Source organism: Eublepharis macularius, chromosome 5 (assembly GCF_028583425.1).
Source record: "Eublepharis macularius isolate TG4126 chromosome 5, MPM_Emac_v1.0, whole genome shotgun sequence".
Classification (NCBI taxonomy): domain Eukaryota; kingdom Metazoa; phylum Chordata; class Lepidosauria; order Squamata; family Eublepharidae; genus Eublepharis; species Eublepharis macularius.
The window spans coordinates 161,188,159-161,207,989 of NC_072794.1; the positions used below are offsets into that span (position 1 = coordinate 161,188,159).

Below are 19,831 nucleotides of genomic sequence, written 5' to 3' on the forward strand. Positions count from 1 at the left end.
CTTCCTCCTAAATGGGTATTTTATAGCCTTAGTAAGAAACTTCTAGACTGTGCTGTTAAGTCTTTCATCTGTTTTTCTAAAGTTAATAATTTTCAGTAACTAGAATGCCTCTTCTGGAATGCCTCACAGTTTATATCTAGCTCATCTAGCACAATAGAGCTTCGTTGCAAGCTCAAACAAATCAATTAACTGAACTCATGTTCCTTTTCCTGTGCACTGCATAAAAGCACTTCCCCAAACAGTTTGTACAAAGTATAGACCATAAATTTTTATTTGGATCAAAAGTATGTACCAGTGATTTACAGATTCATTCTTTTAATTCAGCTTAAAAACAAAATAATTACATGGTTGAAAGAAAACGAGACTTGTTAAAAAAAACCATTTTACAATATTTACCCCAGATTTTTTTTAAAAAACCCAATATATTGATAAGTTATACAGTTCAATTCAGAACCAACATCTTGTCCCATGTGAGGAGATATATACACACACACACAAATATATTTAAGGACATGTCTAAGTGCACAAGTGAACCATATATACTGAAAGGGCGGTGATGTTAGTGTCTGCAAGGGGATTTGGGGACAAAACAGAGCCAGATATTTAATGGGGCAACAGCCAAAGCTGGTTAGCCCTCTTCCTTGGTGGAGGAGAGATCTGTGTGCCTTTTGTCCTTGAAAAGGTAATAGACTGGGAATTTTACTAGGAAATATATTAAACTTTCTAAGCTGACTGCAGTGAGTATGTAACGAGGAGCTGTATTCTTCTACTTGGTCATCCCCCTCCTCCTCATCTGGTCATTTTTAATGGGCAGCAAACTGTAGCTGGTCAATGCAACTAGTCGGACTCCGCTGTCCTTGCCCTTTTAGGCTAGCGGCAACTTATACCAGCACTGATTCAGAGGTGGGTATGGAGCAGCAGGTGTCAAGAGGCGCAGAGAGAGAGAGACGTTGACTTAAAATTTCACAGCTGAGCTCTTCCTGCTTCAGCTACACAGTTCTTGCATTCCTCAAAACATCTTGCTGTGGCTGCGTAGGGAAAATGTGTAACCATTCAAAGTCCGGAAACCGTAGGCCTCTGCAAAACCTACTGCTGATACAGACCCTGTGCACAGCTGGCGGAGAGAGAACCTGGGAGCCTCACAGAGGGTGGTGCAGCATTTTGTCGTGCTGATGTGCAACTGGTTTGGTTTTTTACATCACGGGGCAACCCTTCAGCCCCACCGAGCCGTTGGTGGTCCCAGCCTGCAGCAGGTTGATTTGGTTTTGATTTATCACCAGGTTCTTCATGCAGCCAACATAAGGCGGGGCACGAGGCGTGGGTGAAGTGAGACCAACATTGGTGGCTGCTTCTGCATAAAGGAAAACAAAGTTAGTGTGACCGCTGTATGTCCACTTCTGAAGGGTGGGGGTGACCACAGCTATTGAGAAACAAAGTTGTGCGTCGCCAGGGAAAGGAACGAGACTCGTGATGTAACTTCTGTGAACTGTGACTGACTTTAGACTGAAAGGCAGATGTGAATACATGGTGCAACAGCTGAGTTTTTGCTAACGAAGAAGCCTAGGCCTAGTCCGTGGGTGGAAGAAATTTCCTCTGCCCAAATGCCCCAGGAGTTTGAGTTCGCGTGCTTGGAGCCAGATGGAGTGGATTGCTCCTCTTGATGCTTCAGCACCAAGTGAGGTCAGCTGCAAGGAGGCTGTGGCTTAAATCATTCCAGCTTTTAACCATCACCCCCCTTAAAGCTATATTTGCCACCTTCACTAACTTTGCCACAAAACCCATCATTTTCAAATGCAATGACCCAGCAGAGGCTGAACATGGAAGTGCCTTCTGCTTCCCCCCTAGAGTTCGTTTCCTGCCTTCCCCTGCCTTTGCAGTAAATGTAGCTTGTCGGAGAGGAAAGAGATATTTCAAGAAATAGCAAGAGGTTACAGTCAGAATTCGCAAAGCTGCCCGTATCGCTTCAAACTGCTCACCTGGCATTCCACCGAGGTAGAAATTCTCTTTGATGGTTGAAGGGAGGACCTGGTTGGGTCCTACTGTGTAATTTCCCTCTGTATCCACATCTACCTGGATTACATTGCTGCTCTTGATAACTGGGAAAGAGAGAATAGGCTTACTGAGAGACCACATCCATTTCACATGTCATTTATTTCTGTAGTACATATAAAAATCCTGCTCTTCCTTGTGGTAGGTAGAGATGCTTCTTCCTGTCGCCCAAGGTCACTGACTTGAGTTTCAGGGTGAACGAGGATCGGAACTACCTCTGTACTCTACAACACTGACTTGCGAGTTCTCTTTTCTCCCAAACCAGGAAGGGCCCAGGGTGAGGAACAACACTACTTCTCCACGCTACATGGTTCTTACAAAGCTGCTTTGAATTCTGTCTAAATGGAGGGGCAGCAGGAGGAGAAAGGCTGACATGCTATAGCTGCGCACCTTTGCATCACGAGAAGAAACTGCTCCAAAAAATGGAGTTGCACAATGCAGGCTGTAGGCTAGGGTATGGGTCCACCTCCTGGTAGGCTGGGTGAGTTGTGTGTCCCTAGCACAACCTTTATCTTCTGCCTTTTCTTCAAGGCATTCAGGGACACAGAAGATGGTTTTTCCTCTCCCCCATTTACCCCCCTCCCGGTCTCCTGGTTACAAAGCCCACAGCTGAGACCTTTGCACATATAATACTTACCTCTCCCCGAGGGGACTGAATTGTTCAAAATCCACCCCCCCCAAGTTACGCCTTGCAAAACCCCCACCCCCAAAGTAATGACAGCCTGCGAGGGCATCAAAGCAACCGATTCCTTCTGAAGACCCTACCTGCAATTGTGTGCCACTGGCCATCACAGAGCAAAGGACGGGCCACGGAGGTGGAGAACTCCCCTGCACCAGTGTTTGCAACCACAGTCACCTAATGAAATCAAAAGGGTTCAGAGAATTTCAGGGTTACACAGAGACGGCTCAGCTAGCCTGGTGGTCTTCCATGCTCTCGGTCCCACTAGCAGTGGTGCTTTTCTCTTGTGGAAGGAGCTGCTCCTTGGCACAAGGCGCTGTCCCAAAGGCTTTGTCTGCTCCCAAAGCGCCTCCAGCGGCGGAATGGATCCTCAGGCTCTAACACACTGCTAGCAGGTTTATCGAGAAATCCTCAATGAAATGATCAGTAATGAGCCAAAACTGGCCAGTGCAGAACACCCCTTTCCAGTCCTGTAGCCGAGGCAGAAATTATGGAAAGGTTTCTTGGTTCCCTAATGGCCCAAAGCTTGCAGTGGTACACAGAACCAAATCAACAACCTACGTAACTCCCTTTTATCTAAAAACAGCCGTGTCAGTCCCTGCCCGGTTTGACCCCTTAGTTCTCCACAGCGCACACACGGGGGATTTGGTTGAAGTAACTTCTATTCGAGATCCATCAGTTCAGGTTGATCAGACCCTTCTGCCAATTTTCCACTGTCTGATCAACCTGAACTGGTGGATCTCTAATAAACATTACTTCAACCAAATCCCGTGTGTGTTTGCTGTGGAGAACTAAGGGGTCAAACCGGGCAGGGACTGACACGGCTGCTTTTAGATACGTGTCCGTTTGATTCCTTGTATGCAGCACAAAGGTTGGACAGGAAAAAAGAAACCAAACTCCCAACGCCTGCACCCCCCCCCCCCATTCCAGGCCAATGCAAGTTCTACAGTTTGTCCTGATGTGAACAGGCATTTCCGTATTCTTGGTATGCTGGATCCTGCTAATCGTTTCCAGTAACCGATGGCACTTCTATGAGCAGAAGGGAACTTCCCTGCCTCCCCTGCAGCCCCCGCAAAAGTATATAAGAAGAGCTCATCTGGATCAGACTGGTGATCTATCTAGTCCAGCCCAAATCTCCAGCTGGCCTCTCCTCTCTGCTTTACATTAGAGGTTGAAAAGCCTGGGGGACAAGATGGGACCTTGGGGCATGCCGTGGGCTGGTGGCCAAGGGGCAGGGCAGCCGTCCCCCAGCACGACACTCTAAAACATGCCCTCAAGGTAGGACTGGAAATCCTGCAGAACAGAACCTCCCCGTCTGAATCCTGAGAGTCACTCCTCACAATCCGTTTCATTCAGGAATCCCTGGGGCTGGCCAGCCTCCACTCAATCATCCTGCCCAAGAATAGTACATTGTAGACTGAACAGTAGTTATTCAGCTCTCCTGGGTCCAGAGTAGGTTTCGTTAGGAGCAGATGCACCACTGCTCACTTCAAAGCAGGGGTTACCTCCCCCTCTCTCAGTAAGGCATTTACAGTCTCCCGGGGACCAGCAGCTTTAAGCAGCCAACGGGGGCAAGCAAGTGGTAGGTCTCAAGCGTGCAAGAATCCTGTCCGCATCCTCAGATGTTGCCTCCTAACACTGAGTTTCAGAATTTTACTGCCTCTGAATATGGAAGGTCCTTGAGTCACTGTGCCTAACAGCCACTGACTGCCCTGTCCTCTATTGCTTCCCCTTTTAAAACCATCTGTGCTCGTGGCCAGCAACACAATACATCCACTGACAGTGAATTCCATAATTTAATTACTGATTGCATCAAAGTAGCCGCTGAACTGCAGCCAAATGATTTTCCCAAAGGGCTGCTCCTGGTAGGTGGGACCCCCAGGAACAGCATGACGGGCAAACCAGAAATCTGCAGCAAGAGGGGTGAATGACTGAACTATCACCCCGGCCCCCTTTGGATATATGAATTCAAATTAACTTCAACCTACTGAGTAGAATCTATATGGCTGGGCTTATTACAGTAGAATCAGATAAGGCAATAAGCAGACATAGACACTGAAGATCGAGGCCTGGGACAGACGCTTGTTTTTACACTACAAAATGCTTCCGGCCATCTCTCTCTCCCGCCAGATTACCTTTTGACTGCTTGTGTACAGACTGAGGTAGTTTGTTTGTCTTGTGCCAATGTGAAATATCAGACCAGATGCACTTCGTGGGCGAATTTCCAGCATCAACTCAAAGTCCTGCCCGATAGCCACATACCCATCTAGGGGAGAAAACGCAAGCCTGTTAAAACTGGACAAGGCCCCGAAGGCGGCTCATGCTTTGGGAATGGGAATGAGATGTGAGGAAGCTGGGAGAGGCGGAGGGGCCTGTAAAGGGGAGAGGGGGAAAGACCGTCCAAACAGTACCTAGGGTTATGTATCCTCCCTCCGCAGAGAAAAAGATGCCACTTTCCAAAGTCCCCAGGTAACAAGGGGTCACACCAAACACACGGGATGGTGACTCCAAAGGCTTCCGGTCCAACTGCAAGTGCCTGAGGCAGCCGTTAAAGCTGGTGGCAGAAGCATCCTGCAGAAAGAAGCAGCAGGTTTTTGGAACAGCATCCGAACAGGTTAACCACCTAGCTTCTTCGAAGGCCAGCCTGTGCTCTCTGGAGGGCCTAAGGTTTCATTCCTGTAGTATCTAAAGAAGTGAGCTGTGGCTCACAAAAGCTTACACCCTACCACAAACTTTGTTAGTCTTATAGGTGCTACTGGACTCTTGCTCTTCTGCTACCGATAGACTAAGACAGCTACCCAACTTGATCTATTCCTAGTCCTGTAACTGCCTCGCTGGGCAACTGCACGTACCTAGCATCTCTGCACCACACTGGCCCCACTGTCCTTGTGGAATTTCCAGTATGCCAACTGCGTCAATCAGTCCTCAGAGAGGGAACCAGAGAGAAAAAACAATGGCTGTATAGATTCCCGTCAGTGATCCCAACAACTGGCTGTCATTTCCTGATCATTTATATTCTTTTGAATGGGAAGGATTTATTTGATATGTTAGAGGGTGGCTATTTTAGCCCCGTGCACTGAGCCATATGCTTTGATCCAATTTTTTTATGATGGACTACTTTGAGTTATATGGAGAACTTGATGTCATAAGAAGAGACTACTGAACACAACTGACCGTTTTAATTGTTTTTCTCTGATCGGAAGCAGTGCATTTGCTTGTATCTGTATTTTTTGTGTGTCTTGTATAACTTGCGACCACTGAAGAAGGCAATTTTGTTGAAACATGTTTGGTCTTTTGTTTGCATTACTGTGCAATGTGCCTGTCTGCACGTCTGTGGTTACTTGATATTTGTGCATCTGTATGATGTATTTATTTAGAGATTTTATTCCAAGAGGCATCATTTGTAAAGTGATTTTCAGTGAGATTGATTAAAATTGCATTTTAAAGGTTCCTTTCCATTTTTACTGGAGTACATTTTCTTTTGTTTTCTCAGCCTTTCGATTTACCTATCAAATGGGAGCACAACAAAGAAGCCATCTTGATCCATGGTATTCAGCCTAGAAAAGCACAGCCTAGCAACACATACTCCCAGCCCCGCAACCTCCTTCTGTGCTTTGCGATGCACCTTCCTACCATGGAGGAACTGAACTAGGCAAAAAGCGCTCTCTATGCTATGCCAAATGCTGCTATGGATTAAGACCCCTTACCGGTATATGAGCTTTGGCTTTCTCCACAGGTGCCCCGCCTATGTAAAAAGGGCCAGATATCCAGAAGTCTTCGGCAGCGGGCAACGGCTTCTCCTGGGCTCTCAGCCCATCAATGATGAGCTGAACTCTGCCTCTGTCTCTGCTGAAGAAGATCTGCCAGGTGCAAGAACTGAATTTCAGAACAGCAGTGGCAATCACTGGCCCTGGGCGGCCACATCTGCCCGATGCACTCTTGATTACTGTATTGCACAAATCTGGTATGGCGAGTGACATTCGGTATCTATGTAGTGTCTAGACGTTGAGTACGTTCACCTGCACAACAATCTCTAAGAACAGTTCGCATTCATTCCCATTTTACAGATAAGTTGAAGTCTGAGCAGAGATAACCCGCTCAGTCATCTATGTCTGAGACTCACCTTTTATCTACTGAGCCGCACTGATTTTTAGTCACAAGTAGAGATGGGCACAAAATGAACTACGGAACAAAATTCCCTACGGAACGGCCGGTTCGTAGTCAAAGAAGCACGCGTTCCGTGGGACCACGTTTTTCTGAACCAAACGAGTTTTTTAAAAAAAATTCAGAAGAAAGGGGGGTACAAAAGAAGAAGGGGGAATAACAGGGTCAGAGGAACATTAAGATTTTGCGCTACAAGAATTGTTATAATAAAATACAGAGGACACAGAACATACCTTACGAACCAAATGAACTTTTCTTACTGTTCCGTTGCCAGTTCGGACACTTTTGGTGTCAAATACTCCCTCCCCCAGGCAACAGTGGCAGTCGTTAGCTTGCCCCCAATCTGAGGCCTCCAGGTTTGATTGGCAGCTGTCCCTGCCAACTAGAGAGCTCCCACTCTGGCCTATCCAGCCAGGAAAGGGGTGGGGGGTTAGAATCTCCAAGGCAACTGAGGAGGTAGTTCTTCAGCAGCCATGGTAGCACCAATCTCTTCCTTCCAAAACCATGTTAGGCAGGTTTTTCTACCAACCAGAGCACTCCTGTGTTGTTCAATCTTTCGGCTTTGTCCATAAATAGGGAAAGCCATGTGATTCCTGGTTTCAGTTTCTCTAGAGTGGGAGAGGGAGGAGAGCTTGGTGGCTGGCTGTGGTGTTGGGATTGGAACTTGGATCTTTGGCCTGCACTTCTGGCAGCTGGAAAAGGGGCTGAAAAGCCTCTTTTCTTTTCTCTTGCTTTCTTGTTTTTCTTACTGACTGGGGACCGGGGAGGTGTTTGGGGAAAGGGTGCTTTTTTCCTTTCTCTACCCCCCCGATCCTAGTCTTAGCTTTTTACCGCCCCGCCCCCCAGACTTTCCTGGGGGCACCAGCTTTGGGGCTTTATAACTTGGAGATTCATATTGCAATCTTCATGAAACTTGGAGGGTAGCTGGAGGAGAGCCTACTGAAAACTCCCTGCGAGTTTGGGCTCTCTGAGCATGAAGGGGGCCATCCTGGGCCCCCCTGAACCCCAAACTGGTTCAGAAATTGGGTGAGTTCATTAAGTCCATGTTCCACGGAAATTAACGAACCACGAACCGAGTGGTTCTTTTTTTTCATTCCGTGCCCATCTCTAATCACAAGCAATCTTGCATCTGTATGAACCATAAACATTACAACTACTGATAGCAGTAGCTCTCTGAAGAGGACATGATGTATGTGATACCTTTGTTTACAAATGTATTTCATCTCATTCATAAATTTTGAGAGGAAAGCATGTTAAAAAAATTCTTACGATTATACCAAAAAGCATAATGTTTGAAAAGGCCCGAGGCTAACCCAATGGACAATATTCACATACGATCATGTTCAAATGTTCCCAGCCAAATCTACAGGGATTATAGATTGTGCTTCTTAGCAGGAGCAGTTCAGGTGTTACTTATTGTGCACAGAGTTCTTGAAACCCCTTAAGATCTCTATAAACTTTCTGAATTTTACGTGTCAATTTCAAGCCGTGCTTCACACACAAAATTCCGCTTTGGAGTGCACCAGTGTTAAGACTCTGGGCTTCACAGTACATGTTAATAAACTGCAGTCACTGAAGCAGGGCAAATATTGGCAAGTAGAACCGGCTCTTGGAGCAGCCAAAGAAACAATTTGCTCCACTGGAAAGAGGTCAACAATATATATATATATATATATTTTAAAAAAGCTAGAACTAGGAAGAAATCTGAGAAGCGTAAAACAAATGATCTCCCTCTCTAAACCGTACGTTACAAGAATGAAATAGTGTTATCTATCAGTGCTATACACAGTTCAAGAAACACAAGCGCACAGACAGGTTTGTGCCTAAAGGATTTTACAATCTAAAGTCAGCAACGGGGCGAGAGAACCAAGGTAGCAAAAAATGATTGTGAGCAAAGGTAGTTTTGTGGAAAGCAGACTTCAGACCAAGCTACGAACAAAGATCCAAGACGGAAGCTGCAAAATGGCAACATAGAATACAACTGACAGGGATGAGAGAGTTCTTCGTCCCATGTACTGAGACGTCTATTGGCCTGCGAGGGTTGAGGTCAGCTTATCTGCCCAAGGTGGTGGTAGAAAGTGCCGTCAAGGCATAGCTGATTTATGCCAGGCCCTGGTTGGGTTTTCAAGGCAAGAGAGCAACAGAGGTGGCTTGCTACTGTCTGCCTCAGGAACCGTGTTCTTTGTGGGAGGTCTCCCATTCAATTGCTAACCAAGGCTGACCCTGCTTAGCTTCAGAGATCTGATGAGATCTGGCTTGCTTGGGCTATCCCAAACACTAAATAGTTCTTCCAACTTCACTCTGCTTCCTGGGAGGAATCTTCAGTGACCTGTCCTGTTTGACACCACTGCAATGAAAAACTAGGGGAGGCTGCCAAGGCAAACGCCTGCATTCAACTGACAGAGGGGTGTGCCAACTGGAGGGAAAATACTGTGCTGATGGATGTCCCCCCTCAACAACAACTAATACCCAACATGACAACAACCAATACACAACATGCAGCAACTAAAATTAATCTCCAGTACTGCTAATATTCAGCAATGTGAAAGCAGAAGCCTAAATAGAGTTAATGCGATTCTGCTTAACAAAATCTTGTGTGACACCTCACTCTTCCTTCCTTGTGTGTGCCAAGAAACTGTTTGCAAGACATCATGTGCGAGCACAAAAATGATTCAGGACACACTATTTTTAATGCAGTACAAGGAGCTAGTGTGAGATTTCTTTCACACAAAGACCCTAGTGCGTGCAGAAATAGATCATGTCTAATATTCTGTGTTTTGTTTCAGATTTCTGTAATCCTAGTCCTATTACATTGCGTATTAGATTTCTCATCCTATTGATAACATTGATTTACACTATATAATCCGTCTTGAGTATCAGTGCGAAAAGTGAACTATGAGTAAAACAAAGATGAAAGCAAGCAAACCTCACAGCGGACAGGCAACGACTTCTATATTTTTTCCCTTGGAGACAACTGATCAATTGTCGTTCTTTGCATTTTCAAGGGGATGGTTCTCCTTTTAGCTTCCTCATCCCATAGAGCTAAGGGTGCAACCTGAAGCCATCACCCCTTTGCAATCTCGATACTCGCTCAGCATTTCGCACAAGATGTCTAGAAAAAGGCCTTTATATCATGGCCAAAGACAAGTATCCCATCCAACCATCCCTTTAAAAAAACCCAGCCTGATGAAGAGTTATAGAGAACCTGAAAGCTCGCTCACAGTTTTTTGAGTCGTTTGGGTTGGTCCTAATAAAAGAAATGACGTGGGGGTTTTTTCAAGAAGAATTTAGTTTGACGTCTCCTGATTACCCATAGAATGTGAACATGCAGCTCCAGCCAGGCCCCCGGGGCTCCTTCCCCTTCCTTACCGTGTGCCACCTTGCAGCGCGGAACTTGTCTTTGCTCCGGAGCCTCACTTTATTCCCGCCTACGTCAGCCAAGAGAACTAAGCGGCCACCCGAGACGAAAAGGGAAAAGAAGGAGCCTTGAGATTCACTGCTCATGTAAAACAGCAGGCCGTTGGAAGAGTTCAGCCGGACCTCCATGGAGAAATGGAACCTGGAGAAGAATCAGATACCACGAGTGCATTCTGAAGTGGAGTTGGAGATGGGAACGGTGCTGGCTCAGAGGCTGCTACTGCTGGTGGCAGAGAGAGGGAGCCAAGGACGGCCTCTGCTGGCTATCCCTGCTGCGGCATTTGGACTCCTCAGTAATTGGCAAGAGGTTAGTCCTTTATTTTCTATTTTGTATGGATTCCAGTTAATTATAAATCTTTGATTTTTAGCTGCTTTCTTAAACATGTTAATGAAAATCTTAAACATGTTAATGAAACAGTATCGATCCCTGGCTGCATGGGGTGCAGCCAGGGATCGATACTGGATCTCCAGCCTCTGCTTATTTAATTCCTATCGATACCACTGAATCCGTCTTGAGTGAAAGGGAGCCATCAATGAACTCCAGAGCTCTCCCATGATTTCCTTACAAGTGCTATGGGGAACTGTTGTAAGATTATCAAAATGTGGCAACAATGTAAACTTTTTTCTTTTCTGTTTTGGCATCTCACTAATCCAGTACAATCACAGCCAACTTTACAAGCAACAGCTTGGTTAGAACATGGATCTGTTCTGCTAGGGGTGGTGATTTCCTCTTGCACAAGGAAAGCTTCCTTCATGTAAGAGACAGGAGAAGTCTCTTTGCCCTGAAAGAGAGTGCCACCACTAGTAGATCTAGCAACAGTGTCTAATGGTTAAGCTCTAACCTAATAAGAACCAAGAGTTTCTGAAATTCTCTTATTTATAAGAGATCCTTGGGTCAGAGAGCATAATCCATTTATTGCCTCTTGCCTGGAGCAGAAGTAGGTCTAACGTGAAACCAGCATGGTTTGAATCTGCTCAACATCTAACATATAACACAGGCTTGAACAGAAGTTAACATGTCCTGAGACATTTTTTGTCCCCAACCCTCTTTTCATACATGGCAAAAAAATGTTTTGGTAGCATCCAGACTGAAGACTTCTGCACAATATGATGGTGGGAACATTGTTATGCATCACTGGGTTGGTTCTAATAAAACGAATTATGTGGATTGTGTTCTAGATTTTACTTTTGGACTGTAAAGAACTTCTTTTAGCTTTACCAAGGGCCCCCCTTGTGGGCAAATCTGCTCCATTTCCCAAGGCTAAGCCAGAGAAATATCTCAGATCTGCCAATTCCATATTCTCACTTCAGCAAAGAAGTTATTAATAAAAAGGGAGCAGAGACAGTAGGTGTTTGAGGGTTTCGGATTCTTACCTCTCTTGGAATGTTGCTGGAGTGTCATCAAATTCCAAACGGCTCTCTGAGGATCCACCAAACTGGAAGGAACCTTTAATGGCTTTGGGGTGTTTCAGTAGTTGACAAGTGCTGTCTTTCGGCACAGCTGTGCTTTCCACCTGCAGAGAAACAGTGCAAAACTCTCTCTTTTCTCCCTTTACCTGAGTTTGTTTCATAGGAACCAAAGCCAAAGTTCTAGACACCAACAGAACAAAAAGCTTGACCATGGAACTTTCAGACTGCTAGATCTTAAAAGAGAAACGAAACCAGGGATTCAAATATGAAGAGTCTCTTCCACTAGGTAGCAGAACTCATGCTGCAAGTCTATAAACACATCCCTCTTCCAACAGGGATCTGTACGGAATGGGTCAGTGTTAGGTTCTTCCCAACTCGTGGCCCAGACACTACAGCATTCTGTTCCAGAGATCCCTTCTGGTCAAAAAGCCACTGCCACTCCCCTAGCAGGAGCCAGAACAACTGCCAGAGGTGTCAAAGAGTTTCTGTGAATGAATGTAGAAGACAGAAAGGCATTCTCGGCCCCATTCACATACACACCCATGTTGTCCTAAGCGCCTTTGTAAAGAGCAATATGTCACCTTCTCCACAAACCAATATGAAGAGCCAGTGTGGTGTAGTGGCTAGAATGTCAGGCTAGGATCCAGGAGACCCTAGTTCGAATCCCCACTCTGCCATGGAAGCTCACTGGGTGACCTTGGGCCAGTCACACACACTCATCCGAACAATCTCACAGGGTTGTTGTGAGGAGAGAGCAATGATGTAAGTCACTATGGTTCCCCTTGGTGGGGGGAGAGGTGGGATATAAAGGAAGTAAAATAAATAAATAAAAAAGCAGATGACAAATATTTTCATTTCAGTTCATGGCCTGTAAAAAATGACATATAGAGGACAACTTATTGGGAAAGCTGTACTAATACAGGAGGCCCCTTGTGGCCTGTTGTCATCATCATGGAAAGACAAGAGCCCGCCTCCCCCAGTTCCTATACTGGCAAGCCTTATTATTAGCAAGCATCAGTATGCCACTGCTAGAATCAACAGAAAGGGAGAGGGTGAGAGTGCCTGCAGGAGCTTCAGCCACAACGTGGCCTCACATCTTGACTCAAAGGAAGGAAAAAGCACCCCTCTTGAGTTGGAACGAAGGACGCGGCCATACTGAGCGGGCTACAAATGCAGAACGGTGTCTGCAGACCAAGAACAGCCACAGAACATCCACAGACCAGAACATTTAGGTCGGTGAGCGAAAGGGATTATGTCACCTTAGTGGAGCCCAGGAGATGATGTCTCATCACTTGCACAAAAGGGCCACAGTGAGACTCAACAAGAAATGAAGAACAGCTACTCCACGTGTTTCCTTCTGCATAATGCAAGATAGGCTAGGAAAGGGACCATGGATGATGGTTGCTCCATTTAAACCCACAGCTCAACATTCCTGGGGATGAGGAGGGGTGTCTGCTTTTGTCAAGGGCAAAATGACCCCCCAAAGCAGAAGATTTCCATCACCTTGGGTTTCCACTTGCCCTTCTTCTCTGGTGCCCTCATTTGTTGCGGCTGCCGATCCCGGGGACAGTTCATGGTCACGTTGACGCTCTCAGTGTTTTGCTGCAGATCCACAACTACCTGTGGGCCTGATTTCCTGTTGCAGAAAGAGAATGGAGCTCAACAACTGTTCAGCCAGGACAGCAGCCAGGTGGCAGCTGTTAGGAAGGTGGATGAGGTCTTTCGGATTATATTAGCCAGTCCCGGAAGGAGAGCAAGTCTCAGAGCATCAGGTTTGCTTTGTCCTTGCGACGCCTGGATAACAACCAAATTCTGCTTATTATCATATTAACTCACAGTTGCGTGCTAGACTGTTGAAGTTTTAAAAAGAAATTCAGGACCCTGCATCCCCCACCGCCCACCATTCCTCTCTGATGCTGTTATCTGTAAGGGCAGGCGACAACTGCCTTCCCACCTATGGAGATCTCCTGAGATGCACACCTACAGGAGAATGTTGGGAGCATTTTAGGACATGTATCATGTTCTTGTCGAGTGATGGCGTGGCCAACAGGTCCTGCATGAACGAAGTGTATGCCCTACACAGCAGGGGCTCTCACATTTTTTATGTGCAGAGTAACATACTTCCCCATTTCTCAACATAAACCACAAAATTCTTTCATCAGTTAATCGGGGCCAATTTATTTTTTTCTTTTTCATGTTTTGTGTTTATAGCGTTACTGAGGCATGCATTGTTTCCTATGGCCATTTCACACATTATACAGAACCAAACCTGCATTTGTTGGCAAGACTTTCAGGGCTAAGCAATGGAAAGATACAAAACCTTCCATGGCCACAGTTAACAATCTGTAATCGTTATGGAATTAAAGTGCACAGTGCCAAATGATTTTAGATATTGGCTGAATGTTTAACTTCACCATTAAAATGCATTGTGCTATTGAGTTTGCTCTGGCGGTTGATTATACAGGACAACAGCCCTGATGACTATGTATTATTTTGTTGCCAATTATAAAGCCTCATAGTTTGATATATTCAGGTATTAAGTATTTATCATTGTATTTATTGACCTTATAGCACAATGCACTTTAGTGGCTAATAGTGAAGTTAAACATTCAGTCAATTTCTAAAATCATTTGGCACTGTGCACTTTAATCACATAATGATTACAGATTGTAAACTGTGGTCACAGACTGTCTTGCACGTTTGCATTGCTTAGTCTAGTTCCGTGGTGCCCTTTATTTTTTTTTGGCTGGAGGCTTCCAGGGCTTCTGATCTCAGCCTACTGTATCCCTCCCTCTCCCTTTTGGTCTCACAAACCTCCTGCAAAAGAGCTGCAACCCACTTTTGGAGCCTAGCGCCCCCCCAACCCCAGTTTGAGAACCACGGCATCTGCAGAACTCCCCACACTCTCCTGCAAGCAATTCTCGGGGATTTCACTAGCAGACAGAGTGAGAAAAACTGTTTCCCATTTGAAAATGACTCTTGTAATGAAAGGCACTCTCGCTCAGGGCAATTACCCTTCGAAAGCACGTCTTCATCCAGAGGCGTTGAAATTCCTGACTAGTCTTGCGACATTCACGAGAACGAGGAATTGATTTAAAAATTGAGCTGGAATTGGATGATGAGGGCTTCTTTTTAAAACGCCCTGCTCCAATCGTAAAAGCATTCCCCTTCAAAATGCAAACGAGAACGTGGCAGGTGCAGATCTCATCTAGGCACACCTGTCAACGCACCAGGACTGGCTGCTGAGACCTGTCAAAGTCTTGCTGCTGAACCAGAAGGGTGGGATGGGAGGGGGCATGTGTGCAAAATGCCTGTTGATCGTCATGTCTTCTCTGCAGGCACACATGGGAACTGTGCATGCGCAGGCCAGGCCTGAGCATGCACAGTTCCCATGTGTGCCTGCACAGAAGAGCAATTGATGAACAACATTTACAGGTAGGAGCAACCCTGTTTTGCTTCCTTCTGCGCTTATTATAAAAGGCAGGGGAATATTTATACGGGAGGGGGGAATCCTACCCCCATGCTGTTTTTCTAAATTGCAACCATGAAGCTGCTGCTGATTCCCGTGGGGGGAAAGGAACAAGAAATATGGGACTTATTTTCCCCCCAGTGAAGATAACAGCAGATTTAAAACGGAACTTTATATCACGCAAACAGCATGGGGCGAAAGGGTTAAAGCTCACTTTCCCCAAAAATGCTGCTCCAGATCAGACACCTTCATACATAAAACCTTGCCATGGGAGATCCTGCCATGGAGCTCCCCCATCATACTGGATTTGGCCCTACCGAGGGAAGCTGGGAAGGGGAAAAAAATTAGTCTACCTGGGGAGAACGGGGAGGGAGGACATGCCATAGCTGGAAAAGCTATGTCATACCCGCACTTACCGCCTGACAAAGACATTCCCGATGCAGCCGGAGAGGTTGCCCGTTTCGCTGATCTGGGGCATTCCACCCATGTGGAACAACGCCAGCTCCTCTTGCGGCTTTTGCCTTCTGTGGCGATCAGCCCCTTGTTTGGTCCCCTGAAGTTGGTCATCGATGTAAAGCCGGACCCTGAAACAGAAATGCATTATGTTCCAATGGCCACTGGCCTGTCTGTGCCTGGGGAAAAGAGGAGCACAACACAAGGAACGGTTCAGCGATAAGTACCCTGTGGAGTCACTGTAGATGGCAACGTAGTGGCTTGTGTCATCTGCGTATGCGTTCTTCGTGGTAAGTTCTGTTGTCAGGACGTTCACAGCTACTCTGCCGTTCTTCAAGGTCACCTGGCAGACCCCTTCCTGAGGAGGAAACAGACCCTCAGCTCTGGCAGAGCAACTTGCCCCTGAGGTTACTGGCTATAAAATGAGGCAAAAATTCATCTTGAGGCAGGACAGCTGGAGCTACCCTCCTTCCAATAACAGAGGATAGATACACTAAGCCAGGAGAATTAAAATTCCCTTCACGTGAAGCTGGACCTAAAAGAGCAGTAGTGTCACAGTGTCAAACCATATGCTTTAGATATAAGAATGTACCAGGATCAATCCATGGAACTTTCAATTAAAGGATCTTCACTAGAAGGTGTTGGGAAAGACCCTTCTGAGCTGGACGGCAGACACCTGTTGTAAGCAGTCAGCCAGGCCTCCGCCATCTTTAATAGCCATTTTAACATGGATGCTTGTGATAGAAATCACCAGGCCTCTGGATTTAAAATGGCAGCTTGTATTGCAGCCAGCGGACCTCCAGCTAACCGTTGCTGAGTCCCGCCCGGGAGACGCAGGCATGAATGGAATGCCACATAGGAATGCAGAGAGATTTGCGGTGATTAGATTTGCAGTCTCCCCAACCCCAAGGAATCCAGCACAACAAAGGTCTCGCAGAGTCATCCCCACTTAATACATTCCTTTTCCTCCTCCCGTGATGAGATCTTCTGTCCTTGATTGAGAAGCTAATCAAATGACATTCATAAGTATTTACAGTTCATTCCTGGGCGGGCATGTTCCCCAATTAAATTCATCAACTTAGCTCCAGTGGACTTCATTAACAAACTGCCCCTTTGTGCAGCACTAGAACAAATTTTGCATTCTCTTTCACACGCCCCGGGAGCTACCAATCAAGGTAATTAAACCTTTTATCAATCCCAGGAACTGACTGTTGGAGTCTTTGTTCTAACAGCTAGGTGGGTTCTTCCACCTCAGGGCACATATTACCTATGAAGGTAGGACCCTGGCCTCATTCAAATTGTACAGGCTTACCGGATCCAAAGCGCTGTTCCCTTGAGGTTTGCCCTAAACCTCTTGCTCCCTTGGCCGAGAACACTGGCGTTGGAAGCTCTCCCTCTGTGGACCCCCTGCTCTCCAGATAGGTAATTATCACCTTGCAAACCCTCAAATCTATCCCACTTTCACCACTGCTTTTCCTAGGCCTCTTGTGTGTTTGCTTGCAATCTTGTGTGTACGCACTTGCCCCTTGAATAAAAATTACCCTTTAACTTAGAACACCGGCTTCGTCTGTGTATATCCTTGGGAAAGGACTCCGTAAATTATTGGTGAAGAGATCCCGCGGTTACTGGCCTCTCGCATAGCTGTCTTCCTTGCTTGTTAATCCCGCCCCCCCCATAAATTCTATTTACTTGCAAGGAGACCAATTCAGGTAACACTGTCAGAGCTAGATGCATCAATGGTCTGTGCGTGGTTGGGGCAAAGGGTGTATATGACGCTGTGCAGGGCTCATTTCGAGGAGGAATGCACAGGAACGCAGATCTGACAGTTCTCCAAAGAGGTCACATGTCAGGTGGCCCCGCCCACCTGACTTTCAGGCATTTTGGGCCCGTTTCAGCTTGGATTGGGGCCGAAACAGCCTGGATTGGATCGGTGCTGGGCGGGGGAACCCTCCCCTGCCCAGCACTGACCTGATCTGGGCCGTTTTGGCCCCAAATGGCCATTTTCGGTCATTTAGGGCCCATTTTTGCCATTTTGAGCCCAATTTCGGCCCTGAATGGCCAGGATTGGGTCCAAAACAGCCAGCATCGGTGATGTCAGGGGGCGTGGCATATGCAAATCAATTATGCTAATGACACACTGGTGATGTCAAGGGGCATGGCGTATGCTAATGAGTTATGCTATTAAGTTCCTCCAGCTCTTTTTCTACGAAATGACCCCTGACGCTGTGTGATGTGTTGATGTTCCATCCAGATGAAAACCGGGGCACGATGTTCACCCATCGGGCGGCATCATTTCCATGCCCACTTTTCTTCCACCACTCCAGAAGCAAGGGAAGGCCCAATGGCAGGAGAGTGCCCACCTAAAGCGGGCAAACGGCATGCCTGCTCGAAGCACAGCAATCGATGAAGCTTCCTGCACATGCCCCCCCTGAGAGAAGGCACAAGTCATCCTCATGGCATCATCTATACAGGGAAAGGATGAAGCACCCGCTAGCCCATCCTCTAAGCCTATGGGATAAAGACCCTGCCAGGAAGTTACTCGCCCCTGGTTGTGAAAATGAGCCACTCAGGTGAGTTGTAGGAGTGGGCAAGCCCTTAAGACTCAATAGCATACCTCTGTAGCATGGTGGTACATCAAGCCGTGGCTCTGGCTGGTGCGGAAGCTGAAGCCGGTGTAGAAATCTTGTAAAGAGGGTACATTTGGTAGCGACAGAGTCAAAAAGCCATGGCCGTGGAGTTTAACTGAACGAGCCACCTGCAAAGAGACAGAGTCACTGCAAAACGAGGGGGGGAATGAAAAGGCAGAACTACAAGACTAAGAAAGGAGCTAAATGTCGTACGGCGTAACTGTGGCTCAGCAGCTGCTACATAAGAGATCACTTCAGGTACTGGAGGAGCAGGTTTTACAGATATGCATTACAAGCCAAAGAGCAGGAGGAACCAAAATCTCAGAAGTGTCTGTAGGCCACAGAATAAGATCAGAAAAACAAACCCAGGTAGTTTAAACATGCAAGCTGAGTACGTCCTGCGGGTGGCAAAGCAAAGAGACTCCGAAGGTCACAAACTAAAATGACCTGTAGCAGGAGAGAAGAGCAAGAGTCCAGTAGCAGCTATAAGACTAACAACATTTGTGGCAGGGCATGAGCTTTTGTGAAGTAGCCAAGAAGTGAGCTGTGGCTCATGAAAGCTCATACCCTACCACAAATGTTGTTAAGTCTTAGAGGTGCTACTGGATTCTACTGCTACAGACAAACACGGCTACCCATCTTGATCTAAAATGACCTGGAGGGAAAAAATTCCTTCCTCCCTTCCTCAGTTAACATTCCTATAAGTAACCAAACACTCCTGATGGTAATGGGACAAGCACCAGCAGTGTGGGGCAGCCTTCCGTGCCGCGTGACTTATAGGGGTAAGGATAGCATCCGCTTCTCATGATAACTGAGGGCATTGCATTGATGTGCTCCAAGACTGATAGCTGAATTAAAAAAAATCTCCACTGGTTACATGCAATGACCTCCAATGAAGATCCGGGTTGCAGAGGCAGGCAATGGCAAACCTCTCTTGCCATGAAAACCCTGCCAGGGGTCACCATAAGTCAGCTATGACTTGAGGGCATTCTCTACCACCACCAATCAGCCTAAACCTACTCCATGGGCTCAATCCACCAAGATCTTCTTCTAGCTAAACCCACTGTGCCTTTGAGCAACCCCTATCTACTTCAGCAAGATGTGAGTCCACTCGTACTTTAAAGACCAACTAAGTGTCCAGGGTATAATCCTTCACGATTCCCGCTCCCCTCATTGAAGAGAGTTTGTCTCTTGTAAACTTATATCCTGGATATCTTGGTAATCTTTAAGGTGCCACAGGACTCGAATCTGGTTGCTCTCCTGCAGACCAAGATGGCTACCTACCTGAAATCTTATTATCTTCAACGAAGCTTTCTACAGGTGGTTTTAAAGATCCACATCCACAGGCACCACAAATGAAAGCTGTGAGATACAGAGGCTAAAGCAGATGGCACTTGGTTTTGTGATATTCAGGAACTACGTAGCATGCATCTGTGTTCTTTTCTACAGGGCATCCTACAAGTAGGTCAACAGAATCTAACTGTGGCTCTCACTTCATACGACACAGAAGTCTTCTTCCCTTCCACAGCCACAGAAAATACGGAGCTCAGCAATACAAGCACT

The 19,831-nt window shown here is 46.5% G+C and overlaps 1 protein-coding gene across 1 annotated transcript in view; it reads right to left on the minus strand.

The window, feature by feature from the left end:
* Positions 1-364: 364 nt before the first annotated feature.
* LAMA5 (laminin subunit alpha 5) overlaps positions 365-19,831 on the minus strand; it is a 267,511-nt gene continuing 248,044 nt past the window's right edge. Inside the window, exons 69-80 of the mRNA XM_054980364.1 lie at positions 18,256-18,396; positions 15,869-15,999; positions 15,605-15,772; positions 13,223-13,355; positions 11,684-11,823; positions 10,262-10,451; positions 6,436-6,588; positions 5,140-5,299; positions 4,864-4,994; positions 2,815-2,905; positions 1,977-2,096; positions 365-1,351 (exon numbers count right to left, since the gene is read on the minus strand). Coding sequence (XP_054836339.1) covers positions 1,194-1,351; positions 1,977-2,096; positions 2,815-2,905; positions 4,864-4,994; positions 5,140-5,299; positions 6,436-6,588; positions 10,262-10,451; positions 11,684-11,823; positions 13,223-13,355; positions 15,605-15,772; positions 15,869-15,999; positions 18,256-18,396 — 1,716 coding nt within the window. The 3' untranslated portion in view covers positions 365-1,193. The remainder of the gene's footprint in view (positions 1,352-1,976; positions 2,097-2,814; positions 2,906-4,863; positions 4,995-5,139; positions 5,300-6,435; positions 6,589-10,261; positions 10,452-11,683; positions 11,824-13,222; positions 13,356-15,604; positions 15,773-15,868; positions 16,000-18,255; positions 18,397-19,831) is intronic.